The sequence below is a fragment of the Teleopsis dalmanni genome, chromosome 1, assembly GCF_002237135.1.
Source record: "Teleopsis dalmanni isolate 2A chromosome 1, ASM223713v2, whole genome shotgun sequence".
Taxonomy (NCBI): Eukaryota; Metazoa; Arthropoda; class Insecta; order Diptera; family Diopsidae; genus Teleopsis; species Teleopsis dalmanni.
In genome coordinates this window covers 180,580,190-180,593,108 of record NC_051846.1, presented here as the reverse complement: position 1 = coordinate 180,593,108, position 12,919 = coordinate 180,580,190, and the positions used below count along the sequence as shown (strand labels likewise).

Below are 12,919 nucleotides of genomic sequence, written 5' to 3'. Positions count from 1 at the left end.
TGTTTGTAGTATTAAGTAATTAACCGTTCTGTTGTTTATTGGAATTGTCACCACATGCTTCCTCTCCAACCGCGAACCAACGGCAATATGTTTACGAATAAATTCGACTTGGAGAAACGGTATTATGGCATAATCAAAACCAGTAAACAGCAGAACGTTAGCATTAAAATTGAAGAGTAAGTACTTTAAGATTATTAACAAGAAAAATTTCAACGAATATATGTACATGTATGTATGTCTTACATGTCTTACAAAGACGTATAGAAAACTTCTTCTTTTACCTAATTATATCTTAACCCATGTATACGTGATTGTAATTGCTTTCATGTTTTCTGCACTACAGATCACCGCAAATTACAACAACAACAAAATATTCTAGGAATATGTTCCAAAAATATAATCAAAATATGTTCAGGGTATGAATCGTAATTTTGTATATATGTATATATAATTTTAAAATAATAACTTATTCTCTTTTTAATTCGAAATAACCTTAAATAACAAATTATATATATAAAAAAGACAATACATTAACATTATTTACTAATAAATGACACACTGTACATGAGTTCCCTTACCAACATAAGTTCATGACAACTACGACTCCAACTTCACTTCACCCATGCAAACATACAAAACTGAAGTTAACTAACAAATATAGTTTATTATAAAGTATTAACATTTCAACTTTATTTAAAATTATCTCAATTTAACACATTAAAAGTTACGATTTTACAATATTGATGATATTATCAAATGGTATACAATTAGTAAATAAATGCTTATTACATTATATATTTGATACAACACATAAGTTAGTTTACTACATATTAGCACTTACTTAGGGAGATTTTGTTCTTTTAGAGGATGTAATTTGTACTTTTGTAGTTTTCACATTATCACTGTTAAGTTTTTTTTTTAATTCAGCTGATACTTGTTTTATCACAGCCTCACTAGTAATTTTCAATTCTCTTTCTAGTGATTCGATGTCGACATCGTTGGACTCCAAACGCATTTGTATATCAGAATAAAAATCGCATACGAGCACAGGCTTGTCAGTAGCTGAAACTGTGCGTTTGCTGCAATATTGACCGCGTTGCAGCAAGTCGGGATTGCTAATGTTGCTTTCACTATAGCGCACAGCAAGTGGTACCTAAAAATAAAGTTTTTATTGTTAATATTTAATACTGAAAATCCTATAATTTACGTTCAAATAGTTTACCTGTTGCTGTACTAGTTTTTCATGATTCTGTGCTATTTTTTGTTTTAGTTTTTTAAACTTTTTTACCTCATTTTTCATGTAATCAACGTAACTTAAATAAAAATTATTATAAATCAATTCAAATAAAAAATTATGAATTTCATTTACCTATGCATTTTAGAAGTTTTTTTATTTAAATTATCTAGACAATTTATAAAATTCCGCACAGGCAAGGTCTTTGGTATTATGCTAGGATCTACGCGCTCAGCGTCATCAAAACAAATTAAAGCACGCTTAAATTCATGCTGCATTGCCAAAAAAGAACCAAGTACAAAGTGGTTTTCACATACATTAGGCGCCAGTGTAGTAGCTGCTGTTAATAGAACTTCAGCATCTGTGGTACGTCCTGCACGAAACAATATTGTACCAAGGCTTAACAGAGGCATATCTTTATGAGTAAGTGGTGTTAGCGGAATAGCTTTACGAGCACACTCAAAAGCCTTCTGTGCATCTCCCTGCAGACGCCAATAATATGAACTTAATGTATAATATTTCCATGCTTCACCTTTCTTTGACATTCCGCCAATAGCAATACTACGTAAAAGATCTTTTATAGGAACAGTGCTTATTACGCTAAAATCCATTTGTACTTCTGGTTCAATATGCATTGTTTTTAAGGATTTGCCCTTAAAACTTTCCAAATGTTCATAACCAGTAGGTTTTTGGTCATCTATTTTGTCATTCTCACAAATTGGTTCACCTGATTTAATATCAAATTTTTGATTTAACTCAGATAATTCAAATCGATTCATGTAAGTTGTAGTCATTTGAAGATACGATGTACTCTTTTCCAATATATAGAAATTTACGGCGCATTTTGCTTGTTCAACCAAATCCTCCCCATACTTAACGGAAAAACGTATGTGTTCCGTTATTTGGTTACGTTGTTTAAGAAGTTGCGCGTATGATGCTTCTACATAGTCGTTGTATTGTACTTGTTGAAGAAATGCTACGAGGTTATCCGGTTCGCGTAAGTGAAACGGAGAGTCGATTTTTGGCGTGATGCGTTCATCCTTAAGGGTCCAGTGGTTAACAACAGCATATGCCGCACTTATAAAATAAATAATTATACCAAAACTTTTATACATGACATGTCACATAAAAAACTTAAAAGAATTAACAAAATATAATAAAAAAACGAAACCCATGCAATAAACTAAACAACAGACAGTATAATTTATTTACAATTGATATGAGCCAATACAATCCACAAAATAGTGATACCAGATGGCAAAAATACAGCTTCATTATTCTTAATTGTTGAATCAATTTAGAGTAAACGTTTTCGCATTATATAATTAGTAATTAAGTTTTTAAAATATTATTATAATATAATTTATATATACTTTACAACTAGCAAAACTCAACTAGTAATATTAGCACAATTAAAATTAAATATTCCAAAATAATATAATTATCGAAATGAAGCAAGTAATGATTATTTAATACTACGTTTCCACTACGTACTTAGTAAGCCATATAGTAACATTGAGCTTTTGGTCGTTTACATTATGGAAAAGAGCTTTTATGTGTCAAGAAGTTACTTAAGAAATGAGAAAGAGCTTTTATGTGTCAAAAAGTTCTAGTTTTAGAGCTTTTGTTTGTTTACATTTTAATTGTAAGCAGATGACATTAAATTTTGTATTGTTAGAATGTTAGTTTTGAATTTTGAGTGTTTGTTTATGGTTTGTTTCATGTGTCAAATGTTTCAAATTCCGATAATTTCCAATGTTGCATTCGTCATTTTTGGTATAATTTTGGTCGAATTTTGCTTACTATATGCTATAGTAAGTAAAAAAGCACAGAAGCTATTTGTATGGTAAATGAAATTTACTCAGTACGATAAGCTTGCTAAGTACGTAGTGGAAATGGCCTATAAGAACAAACAGCCTATTAATTTTTTATATGCCATACTAAGCTAGTATTAAAATGTTAAAAATTTAAGTGAACATACACATTATAATAAACTCATTTATGCAGCTAATAGAACATTTATAAACTTCACTTAATAATATATCACACAAAACAAATAAAATTATTATTACTATTACACAAAGATTTTATTAAAGAATTACTTCCTCAGTGCCTTTGTTTACAGCTCAGCTGATGTTTGTTTACGTTTTATAAAACATATGCAATAATTTATTTTTAAGGGTTGCATTAAACATTTTTCGCCTTAATTGAGCTTATTTATTGATAATGACCTAATTTATATGAAAGCACTTTGAATAAAAAATAATCCTCTTTAATGGCTCTAATGAGTAAAACTACCTTTATGAGACAGTGAGAATGTATTATTATATACTCAAATTGCTAAAAAAAAAAAGCATGGTATGTATTTATTTTGCATATAGAGCAGAAATCGCTTTTATTAAGAAAAATTATACCAAAATTTTTGAATGCAACCCTTAAAAATAAATTTCCCACAAAGCAGTTATTTATTATATGTTTTATATGTAAAATGTAAACAAACAGTTAGCTAAGCTGTAAAAAAACGCTCGCAGAAAGTAAGTATTTAATAATATATATTTTTTATTCATTGAATATGTAATACATTTATAAAATATATATGATTTATTATATCAATTATATACAGTCAAACTCCTATAACTCGAGGTACCATTTTGCAAAGAAAAAGTTTGACTTATGGAGACTTCGAGTAAAAAACTTTTTTGTATTTGTATGTAATTTGCTCGTTAAACCCTATGCCACTCTATTTAGTTTGAGTTATAAAAAATTCGAGTTATAAAAGTTCAAGTTATGGAAGTTTGACTGTATTTAATTTTTTGTGAGATATATTATTGCATGTAATTTATTTAAACAAACAGCAGCTTTCTTAGAACTTTGTGAAACATAAAAGTTCTCTCCCACGTGCAATTAGTGACTTATGTCAATGGATACGGCAAATTCTTAAAGTTACTTAAGTAACTTATACTAATGAATGTTGAAAAAAATGATAACAGTGAATGTTGTTTAAAAACAAACGCCATCATACCAAACTAGCAAGCATATATGATGTGTAATACTCACTTTAGGTCTAAGTATTCTCATGTAAGTATATATATATATAGTATATATGTATTATTGGTATAAGAATTTAATAAAATTCGATAAATATTATGTAATGAGATATATTATATCAAAGAAATTAATATGTGAATAGATTTAAATTTTACTAATACTTGTTTTTTTGACCTGGCAGTACTAATTTTGGAAGAAGGAATATGTTAAAATGCATAATAAATTGGATTGTATGTCGACTGTGTTATAAAGAAATTTATTTCTTTAATTCCTGACAAATCTTGAATATCGTGTTATTTACATTTTTCACTGTGTGAAACTAACAAATCATTACCGTTAAGTTGCATTTAGTAAATGAAATTAACGTACTACAGTCGAACGCTTCGCATAAAGGAGATCAACTGCAACAAGAAAAGAGAAATCAGTTTAAGGGAAACTCTGCAGTAAAATAATTAACTTCCACAGCGTTGTCATTATTATTTTAATACAACATAACTAGGACGATACAGTTTGATACCAAGCACATAGTATATTTACTTTAGCTTAAAGCAATTTAGAAGGAAACGAATTTTAAAAATTTGGTACAAATATTTCACATCGGAGCAACTAATTAAAAATGGCTGCAGTCAATGACTGTTTTACAATTGGATCCACAGTGTTGTGCACTACTTGTTTTAACGAGGAAGTAGAGGGTGAAGTGCTTGCTTTCGACCATAACACAAAAATGCTTATTTTAAGTATCCTTTTCAAAAACAAACAACAATTTTATAAACATTAATTTGTTGATAAATAAGAGCACGTTTTAGTTAACGTAATCTAAAACATATTGCATCATTCAATATTTTCAAAACTAAATATTATGATAGCAATTAATTATATATTATTACATACATCTACGTATTGGATGCTTAATTTATAAAAAAGTTAATTATCAATAGCTGGAGAACTATGTAATAATATATGTTATTATTAGTTTAATATTTTACTATATATCATTACGGTATATATAAGTACTGATGCGCTTATATTTTGGTTCAAATTTTACTACATATTTTATATTATTACATTTGAAAAGTTTTCCAAACTCATTTAGCTTAAAATAAACAGAATGCCGTTCAAAAAACTCTGAATCATTAAATGATGTTTATGTGCTGAATCTGTCCTTATGCAGCAATGTTCAAGTGGTAAAAGAATGTAATGGTAACTTTGTTGATGATCCTCAAAAACTAAATCTCGAACAGGTAAATATTTTATTCAAACTAGTTAATACTGTTATATAACTGATAATTATATACTGATTACTTTAACAGCTTAAAATTAGACTACGCAAAACAGTACAGCATAGACAAACTTATTTAAAATCAAAAAATGCAGATGTCAGTCCCGAAGTTCAGGAACTATACCGAGTAATCGCAAAACAGTTCAGAGTAAAGAAACTATAGTATATATTTTATATAAAACTTATTTAACATTTTGCTATCATTTTTAGGCCAATGAAGTTTCATGGCAAGGACAGAATATACAAATATTTAACGAGGTTACTATCTTGCCACCATATAGAGTAGACAACGTTGTGTCATCTTCTAATAATCAAAGTTTATGCAAATACATAAAGAAAATGGTAAATTTATTTATATATATATATATATTATTCTAATTTTACACGTTTTAATTTCTAGATCGAACAATTTATTAACACAAGAGCTTCGCAGGACGCCTCATCGTCATCATCGAGTAATGCGAACACAAGTTCTCCTGTTTCGGCTAATTAATAAATATCTTTCGAAGTTGAAATATGTGTTGTTTTCATTTTGGAGAAGTAATGGAAGTTAGTTGAATTATAAACAATAAATTGTTATTTAGCTTCGTAAAAATTCGACAGACAAATCAGTAAAATAATAAAAATCAATGGAGTGCTTCTGATCGTTACTACATAAATGAAGGTATCGAGCTCTCAAGAAACTATGTCTTAAAATTAATAACTAAAGTTGCACAAGTTTTTAATGCAATTGAAAATAGAAGCAATACTTCTAGAAATGCGTAATTATTTCTTTAATAGAAGATAATAGTAATAGTTTCTTGTAGAAACAAAATAGTTTTGGAAAATAAGGATGCAGTATACAATATACAATTTCATCTCTTAACATAATGTGAAGCAATTAAAGTGTGACACCAAAAAGTTTTTACTACTTATGTAAATTGTGTTATTTGAATATGCCGAGCAAAAAGAAAAATTTCAAAAAAAACGTGACTAACTTAATTTAATATTTGGTAATTAAATATTCCCTTACACTTTACTATTGTACTATTAAGATAGCCAAGATTAAAGTGGCAATCATCGTGGCAGTGCTGACAGGTCATTGGGTAGTGTAGTTGAGTATCGTTATCAACTAAATATGCAAGAGCTGTAAAGACGAAAAGGAAGCAAACCGTTGCTGTGCAGATTTCCAGGCTTCTCAAGACTTAAACTATTCACTGTTGGAGTTAACAAACTTAAAAACCTAACGAATATCCTAAATATGGATATTCAAAAAATAATCTGTTTATCAAAGTAAGTTTTGAAATTGAAGTTTTTATAGACGGGTTTGTGGTATCGCGCCTATCTACTTCTTGGACAGAAATGAAAATTCTGAAGAATTTGAAAGAAGAGAGAGGTTAACATTAAAGCCAACCAATCATTGTATTACTTGACTTTCCGCGCATTAGTTATTAATTTTGTGTTATATACAACGAATGAATTTATAATGGAGTGTGCTTGCACCTAAAAACAAATATTGGAGGTGTGTGTAAGCAGAAAAGAATTGAAATTAACAAAAGCGAGCAAATGGAAAATAAAGTGACTTGTATAATAACTAGAAATTGAAGATCTATTACCTCTACTGGCACTACAAACTATTGAATTCACTAGACAATAAACTTACAGGAGTGAAGACATAATTTCCATCGTTATTCATTTGCCTCTTGATTAATATATTGCGTATCAGTCTATAATCCTTTTTTTAATGAAACTACTTAACCACTATTTATTTCACATCAATAAAAGTTTTAAGTTTAAAGTTCTAATGATCAATTATATAGGTAAGTTTAAAGACAACTAACCGATCTACTTTCGCTAAAAAACGTGTCAAATATAGTTATCAAGCAATATACCGGTAGTTCAATTAAAAATACTTAACAATATTATTACTCCAGGTAATTAAGTGAATTTGCATAAAAGTTAAAAACCACTGGTATACATAAATTTTTTTGGATTTTATTTGTCACCACAAATTCATTGAACAACTTGAACTAAATATAAACCCCGATATTTTGTTCATGAAAGGGATGTGATCTGAAGCTAAACAATATACAATACATTTTACTATAGCAATGAACTTGACTTTAAGAACGGCCGGACCTATAACCCATAGCCGAAGTCGAATTTGATTACCAAATGCTGTTTACCACACCCAAAAGGGAATACACAAGCAGATCCTTTCGAGTTACAACAACAAATTTGAAGCAATAAGTTCCATTTCTTAGAGAAAATTGTTTGATGTTTAATAACTGTAAGTATAAACATAGTATTGAAGAATAATTATGAAAAATTTATAATGTTCAATAAGTAATATTAATAAAATTCGGTACTCTAAAATCCAAAAAATGTTGGACGTTGAGTGAGTAATTCAGGATTTATAGCTATGAATGGATTAATTTTTCAAATAGACAAATGTAATATATATATTTGTAATATATTTTTATTAATACAATGTACGATTTTACCATATATATATTTATTTTGCTCATATTATGTTATATACATTAAAATATATCAATTTATTAATTTTTATTTTGAAGTATTCTTTATAATTTTTATATATTCTTAATATATTTATAAACATGGTAAATAATTTTTATATTTATTACCTAAAATGTTCTCGTTGTTACATACGCTGTGTACGTAATGCTTTACGTTTCATACGTTTTTTTCGCAATTGGAAAGCCCATTATTATAACAACCCTGTTGTGAAGATGAAAACAATGTTGTGTGGAAGACATAAAAACATTATAGAAACGTTTGATTTGTAAACTGATGTGGAAATAGTTTTTAAATTCAATTTATTACAAATCTCTTTTATATATATTAAAACTAGTACCAATGGAAGAGGTGCAGAGGCATAGTGTTCATACACTTATATTTCGTTCTTTAAAAAGAACACATGACATGTTTGTGTCAAACCAAGGCGCACTGCCGGAGATTGATGAAAAATTGTAAATAAACTTAAAATGTATGTTTTTTGTTATAAAAATATTAAAAATCTATTTTTAGAGAAAAAGTACGTAAGTCTATAAAAGCAAAGGATTGTTATCAACTTGTATTCGATAGAGTTCTGAAAGCAAATGAAGCTAAGCACAATTCATCAGCTTCAAGCGTAAGTAATGCCATAGAAGCACCAGCTACGCCTCTCGGTATAACCGATGGCAACAGTAAGACTGCAAACGACAAAAATAACTTAGCATTAGTTCCCTCTGGTGATAAAAAGCCTACAATGGAAACAACAGTGAATAACTCATTAGTATCTGCACCTGGTATGCGTACTGGTAGTGGAACCAGCAATACACAGATTATACCCAAGAAAGCACCAACAATACCAAAGCCTGCCTGGCATCCACCATGGAAACTTGCACGTGTTATTTCTGGTAAGCAATACTATAATTATGATTTAGTCTTATTTCATGAAGAGAGGCTACTGAGCAACAACAAAGTACATAGTAAAAGAATTGTATAAATCTACATACATAATGATTAACAATTTTTTTGTTATTGTTCAGTCTCCTTTTGTTATGAAATTCATTTTATTTGTTGTTACTATATAAAAAAAATACCAGTGTTAATAGAATTCATTTTTTCTCTTAGGACATCTTGGTTGGGTGCGCTGTATAGCCGTAGAACCTGGTAATGAATGGTTCGCTACTGGTGCCGGTGATCGAGTTATTAAAATATGGGATTTAGCAACTGGTAAACTTAAGCTCTCTCTAACTGGTCATGTAAGCACAGTGCGTGGTTTAGAGGTGAGCGCTAAGCACCCTTACTTATTCAGTTGTGGTGAAGATAGGCAAGTTAAATGCTGGGACTTAGAATACAACAAAGTAATACGACATTATCATGGTCATTTATCAGCTGTTTACTCTTTGTCATTACATCCTACTATTGATGTACTCGCAACATCGGGACGTGATTCAACAGCACGCATATGGGATATGCGAACTAAAGCTAACATACATACTTTAACTGGACATACAAATACCGTAGCCAGTGTAGTTGCACAAGCTGCAAATCCACAAATTATCACCGGTTCACACGATTCAACAGTTCGTTTATGGGATTTGGCAGCTGGCAAAAGTGTTTGTACATTAACAAATCATAAGAAATCTGTAAGAAGTATTGTGCTGCATCCTTCACTGTACATGTTTGCATCTGCCTCACCTGATAATATTAAACAATGGCGTTGTCCGGAAGGAAATTTCGTGCAGAATATATCTGGACATAATGCAATTGTTAATTGTATGGCTGTCAATCCAGATGGAGTTTTAGTTTCTGGTGGTGACAACGGTACTATGTTCTTTTGGGATTGGCGTACTGGTTATAATTTTCAACGTTTTCAAGCACCGGTACAACCTGGCTCAATGGACAGTGAAGCAGGCATATTTTCTATGAGTTTCGATCACTCAGGATCAAGATTAATTACTGGCGAAGCTGATAAAACTATTAAAATTTATAAAGAAGATGATGAAGCTAGTGAAGAAACACATCCTGTTAATTGGCGACCAGAAATACTTAAACGTAGAAAATTCTAAACTTTATTGATATTGTGTGTATACATTGTATACAATTTTTTACTGTTTAAATGTAAATCTTTTGAGTTGTAAAATTTACTAAGACAAAAATATTTTAACTTTAAATAAATCAAATATTTTGCATTTATAAAAATGTTTTAATAAATATAAAAATTTGCAAGCAAATGTCAGTTGATTACATTACTTACGAGATATAGTAAAGGTTTTGGCTGTGCCCAAAGTGTAATTCGCTTTCCTGCTACTAAAGCTCTAGTATAAAATGCACAAATACCTGCTTTAATTCACTAATCCGTCACTTATGAATATAAAAATATTAGTTCTTTAAGAGCAGCGAGTGACTAGACAGGCTATCATTTTGACATTTATAATTTTTCAGAATATGTGAGATGGTAACACTGTGTTTGTTTACGTTTTATTTTTATTGTTATAAAAAACTATTTTGTTTAAATAAATTTGTTGACTATGACTGTTTGCTTTATTTGTGGAGATTTTTCGAATTTAGTTCTACATACTCTTAACAAAATAGTAGGAAGTCCTCCAATAGTTCTCAGTAATTTAATTAGGCAATGTGTTGGCGCCGACTGGAAGCTGGTACAAACTAATAAGATATGTGACAAATGCAAGAAGAAATTAGAGGAATTTTATAACATACAGTTGAAAATGCAACAAATTCAAAAGGAAATTGTAGATCTTTTAACAAATACCTATAATAAACAAAATAAAGAATTGAAATCTAACACACTGAATGTTGGTGAAGAAAATAAAAGCTTAGTTAAACAGAAGCATACGTGTTCTCTAGGAATTAAGCAGGAAATATGTGAAGCCAATAATAATGGTAAATATTTAAAGTAAATATCAATAGACATATAAAAAAAGATATTCAATCCTGTTTAGATATGCTAACCAAATTCGAATGTGATGCAGTTGCTGATAACGATGATAAGCAAAGTCAATTTATGGAAGACAAAAGTTACGTAGTTAAACGAAAATTAGAAATATTAAAACCACTCACAGATATACAGAGTCCCATTTCAGGAGATTCGCATAAAATTAAATCTATTATTAAAAATAATTCTATTTCAAAATGTGCCTTTAAAAATATTTGTGAATTATGTGGTAAAATTTTTCATTCATATACAGGTTTTTTGTATCATTCTCGAACCCATGATCCTATTAAACACTTTAAGTGCAGCATTTGTGGTGAAGAGTTTCGAGAAAAATATGCGCTTAAGCTGCATATGGCATATCACACTGGAGAGAAGCCATTTAAATGTGATATTTGTGCAAAATGTTTTGTACACAAGAAAAGTCTGCGAATCCATAAACAGATACATGACGAAAGCACAAGGCAATTAAAATGTGAACAGTGCAGCTTTAAGTTTCGCACCAATTCCCATTTACGGCGTCATATGGTAACGCATACTGGTGCCAAACCATATCCATGTCCCGTTTGTACAAAACATTTTTCGACAAGTTATGGTATGAAAAAACATCTAAAGCAACATCAGAGTCCAGATTGCAACAAAGAATTACGATATCGTTGTAAATTGTGCCCGCGAACTTTTACCAATAAACAAAACTATCAAAATCATTGTGAAATTAAAAGTTGTATTTAGTTAATGAAAGATAAATAAATAATTTAATAGATAATTTTGTTTTTGTATTTTTTCTTCTTAAGGAACAATCGATTGATCAATCAAAAAGTAACAATAATTTTGGTTTTACGTACCCTGTATCTTGCTGATCTAGTTGAGGTAACCATAAAGTGTATGTCGTTAACTATCAGGCAGGTGCAATGTTTGAATTGAGTTTTCTGAAGAAATTAACAAAAAATAGATCGATCACAGGTTATTTAGTTTGTTTTGTGTAACAAAATGTCTAATCATAGAGTTAATATTGTTAAAAGGACCTTTGGTAACGGTACAATATTACAACAACAATTATATGAATGTGAAAATATTTTCAGGAATGTCGAAAAAACATTAAAAGTGACCTAAGGACCGGGGCGTTCTAATGTGAAAAAAAATTAATCAGCTTGTGCTAGCTTATAGAATAATCAACGTTATAGATATAAGTTTTTTAGCAATGATCTTTACTCCTTGCTAATAAATAGAAATACAACTAATTAACAATGTTAATTAAATTTTATTAAATTTTTTTCATGAGTAAAATTCGAAACATTTTCCTCAATTATTTTAAAAAACTTAAAATATTTGAAATTGAATTTTAGTTTTCAATTTCAATAAATGCACAGCCAACTGGGTCGCCACAGTTTTTTATTTGTGAATTAACATTAAAATTAATTTTAAAGTTAACTTAGAATAAGGAACTGGACTACTAAGCCTTTCGGCCTCCTTATAGACATTAAAAATGGCATGTGGTTGTTAAACGATTGGGTTTTTTAAAAAGTTTTAGGCATAAGACATTACAGTGTCAATATAACTAAATCCAAAAATTTTAAAATGTTTATACAAAAAGTTCGTAGCGAAACATTTTATTCCCTGTGACTTTTGAGGTCCTGTGACTTTTTTATTTTCAAAGCTCAAATAAGATCAAGCTTAAGACTGTACCTAAAAATGGGTTTTAACAATGTTTTCAAATTGCTATATATTCTCTCTCATTATTTTTTTATCACAACTAGTATCTATATATACATTTTTTTTGTAAACTTTATTAGTGAAATTAAATATTAATAACACAAAAATATTATTCTACAGAATATTTTATTTATTGATTAGATCAAATTTTTAATTAATGTAAAAAGAACTTGAGTTGTTAAATTTTATTCCAGACCATGGC

The 12,919-nt window shown here is 29.3% G+C and overlaps 4 protein-coding genes across 4 annotated transcripts in view; 3 read left to right on the top strand and 1 right to left on the bottom strand.

Annotated features, from left to right (window-relative positions):
- Positions 1–2,457, bottom strand: part of LOC119670498 (tetratricopeptide repeat protein 17-like) — a 46,208-nt gene extending 43,751 nt beyond the window's left edge. The window contains exons 1-3 of the mRNA XM_038080772.1: positions 1,370–2,457; positions 1,223–1,313; positions 842–1,153 (exon numbers count right to left, since the gene is read on the bottom strand). Of these exons, the coding sequence (XP_037936700.1) occupies positions 842–1,153; positions 1,223–1,313; positions 1,370–2,349 (1,383 nt within the window). The 5' untranslated portion in view covers positions 2,350–2,457. The remainder of the gene's footprint in view (positions 1–841; positions 1,154–1,222; positions 1,314–1,369) is intronic.
- A 2,052-nt stretch (positions 2,458–4,509) lies between these two features.
- Positions 4,510–6,076, top strand: LOC119670496 (LSM12 homolog A-like). Its single transcript, XM_038080769.1, has 5 exons — positions 4,510–5,019; positions 5,390–5,523; positions 5,593–5,709; positions 5,772–5,903; positions 5,962–6,076. The coding sequence occupies exons 1-5, from the start codon at positions 4,899–4,901 to the stop codon at positions 6,052–6,054; spliced, it is 597 nt and encodes a 198-aa protein (XP_037936697.1). The 5' UTR covers positions 4,510–4,898; the 3' UTR covers positions 6,055–6,076.
- Positions 6,077–7,713: 1,637 nt separating this feature from the next.
- Positions 7,714–10,240, top strand: LOC119670495 (pleiotropic regulator 1). Its single transcript, XM_038080768.1, has 4 exons — positions 7,714–7,830; positions 8,265–8,533; positions 8,592–8,962; positions 9,180–10,240. The coding sequence occupies exons 2-4, from the start codon at positions 8,421–8,423 to the stop codon at positions 10,118–10,120; spliced, it is 1,425 nt and encodes a 474-aa protein (XP_037936696.1). The 5' UTR covers positions 7,714–7,830; positions 8,265–8,420; the 3' UTR covers positions 10,121–10,240.
- Positions 10,241–10,495: 255 nt separating this feature from the next.
- Positions 10,496–11,745, top strand: LOC119670493 (zinc finger protein 415-like). Its single transcript, XM_038080767.1, has 2 exons — positions 10,496–10,955; positions 11,015–11,745. The coding sequence occupies exons 1-2, from the start codon at positions 10,583–10,585 to the stop codon at positions 11,734–11,736; spliced, it is 1,095 nt and encodes a 364-aa protein (XP_037936695.1). The 5' UTR covers positions 10,496–10,582; the 3' UTR covers positions 11,737–11,745.
- Positions 11,746–12,919: the final 1,174 nt, after the last annotated feature.

Coding starts and splice junctions, on each gene's coding strand:
- LOC119670496 (XM_038080769.1), top strand. CDS start 4,899: ATGGCTGCAGTCAATGACTGTTTTACAATTGGATCCACAGTGTTGTGC. Junction 5,020..5,389: donor CACAAAAATGCTTATTTTAA/GTATCCTTTTCA, acceptor TAAAATAAACAG/AATGCCGTTCAAAAAACTCT. Junction 5,904..5,961: donor GCAAATACATAAAGAAAATG/GTAAATTTATTT, acceptor TTTAATTTCTAG/ATCGAACAATTTATTAACAC.
- LOC119670493 (XM_038080767.1), top strand. CDS start 10,583: ATGACTGTTTGCTTTATTTGTGGAGATTTTTCGAATTTAGTTCTACAT. Junction 10,956..11,014: donor ATGTGAAGCCAATAATAATG/GTAAATATTTAA, acceptor AATCCTGTTTAG/ATATGCTAACCAAATTCGAA.
- LOC119670495 (XM_038080768.1), top strand. CDS start 8,421: ATGGAAGAGGTGCAGAGGCATAGTGTTCATACACTTATATTTCGTTCT. Junction 8,534..8,591: donor CCGGAGATTGATGAAAAATT/GTAAATAAACTT, acceptor ATCTATTTTTAG/AGAAAAAGTACGTAAGTCTA. Junction 8,963..9,179: donor ACTTGCACGTGTTATTTCTG/GTAAGCAATACT, acceptor TTTTTCTCTTAG/GACATCTTGGTTGGGTGCGC.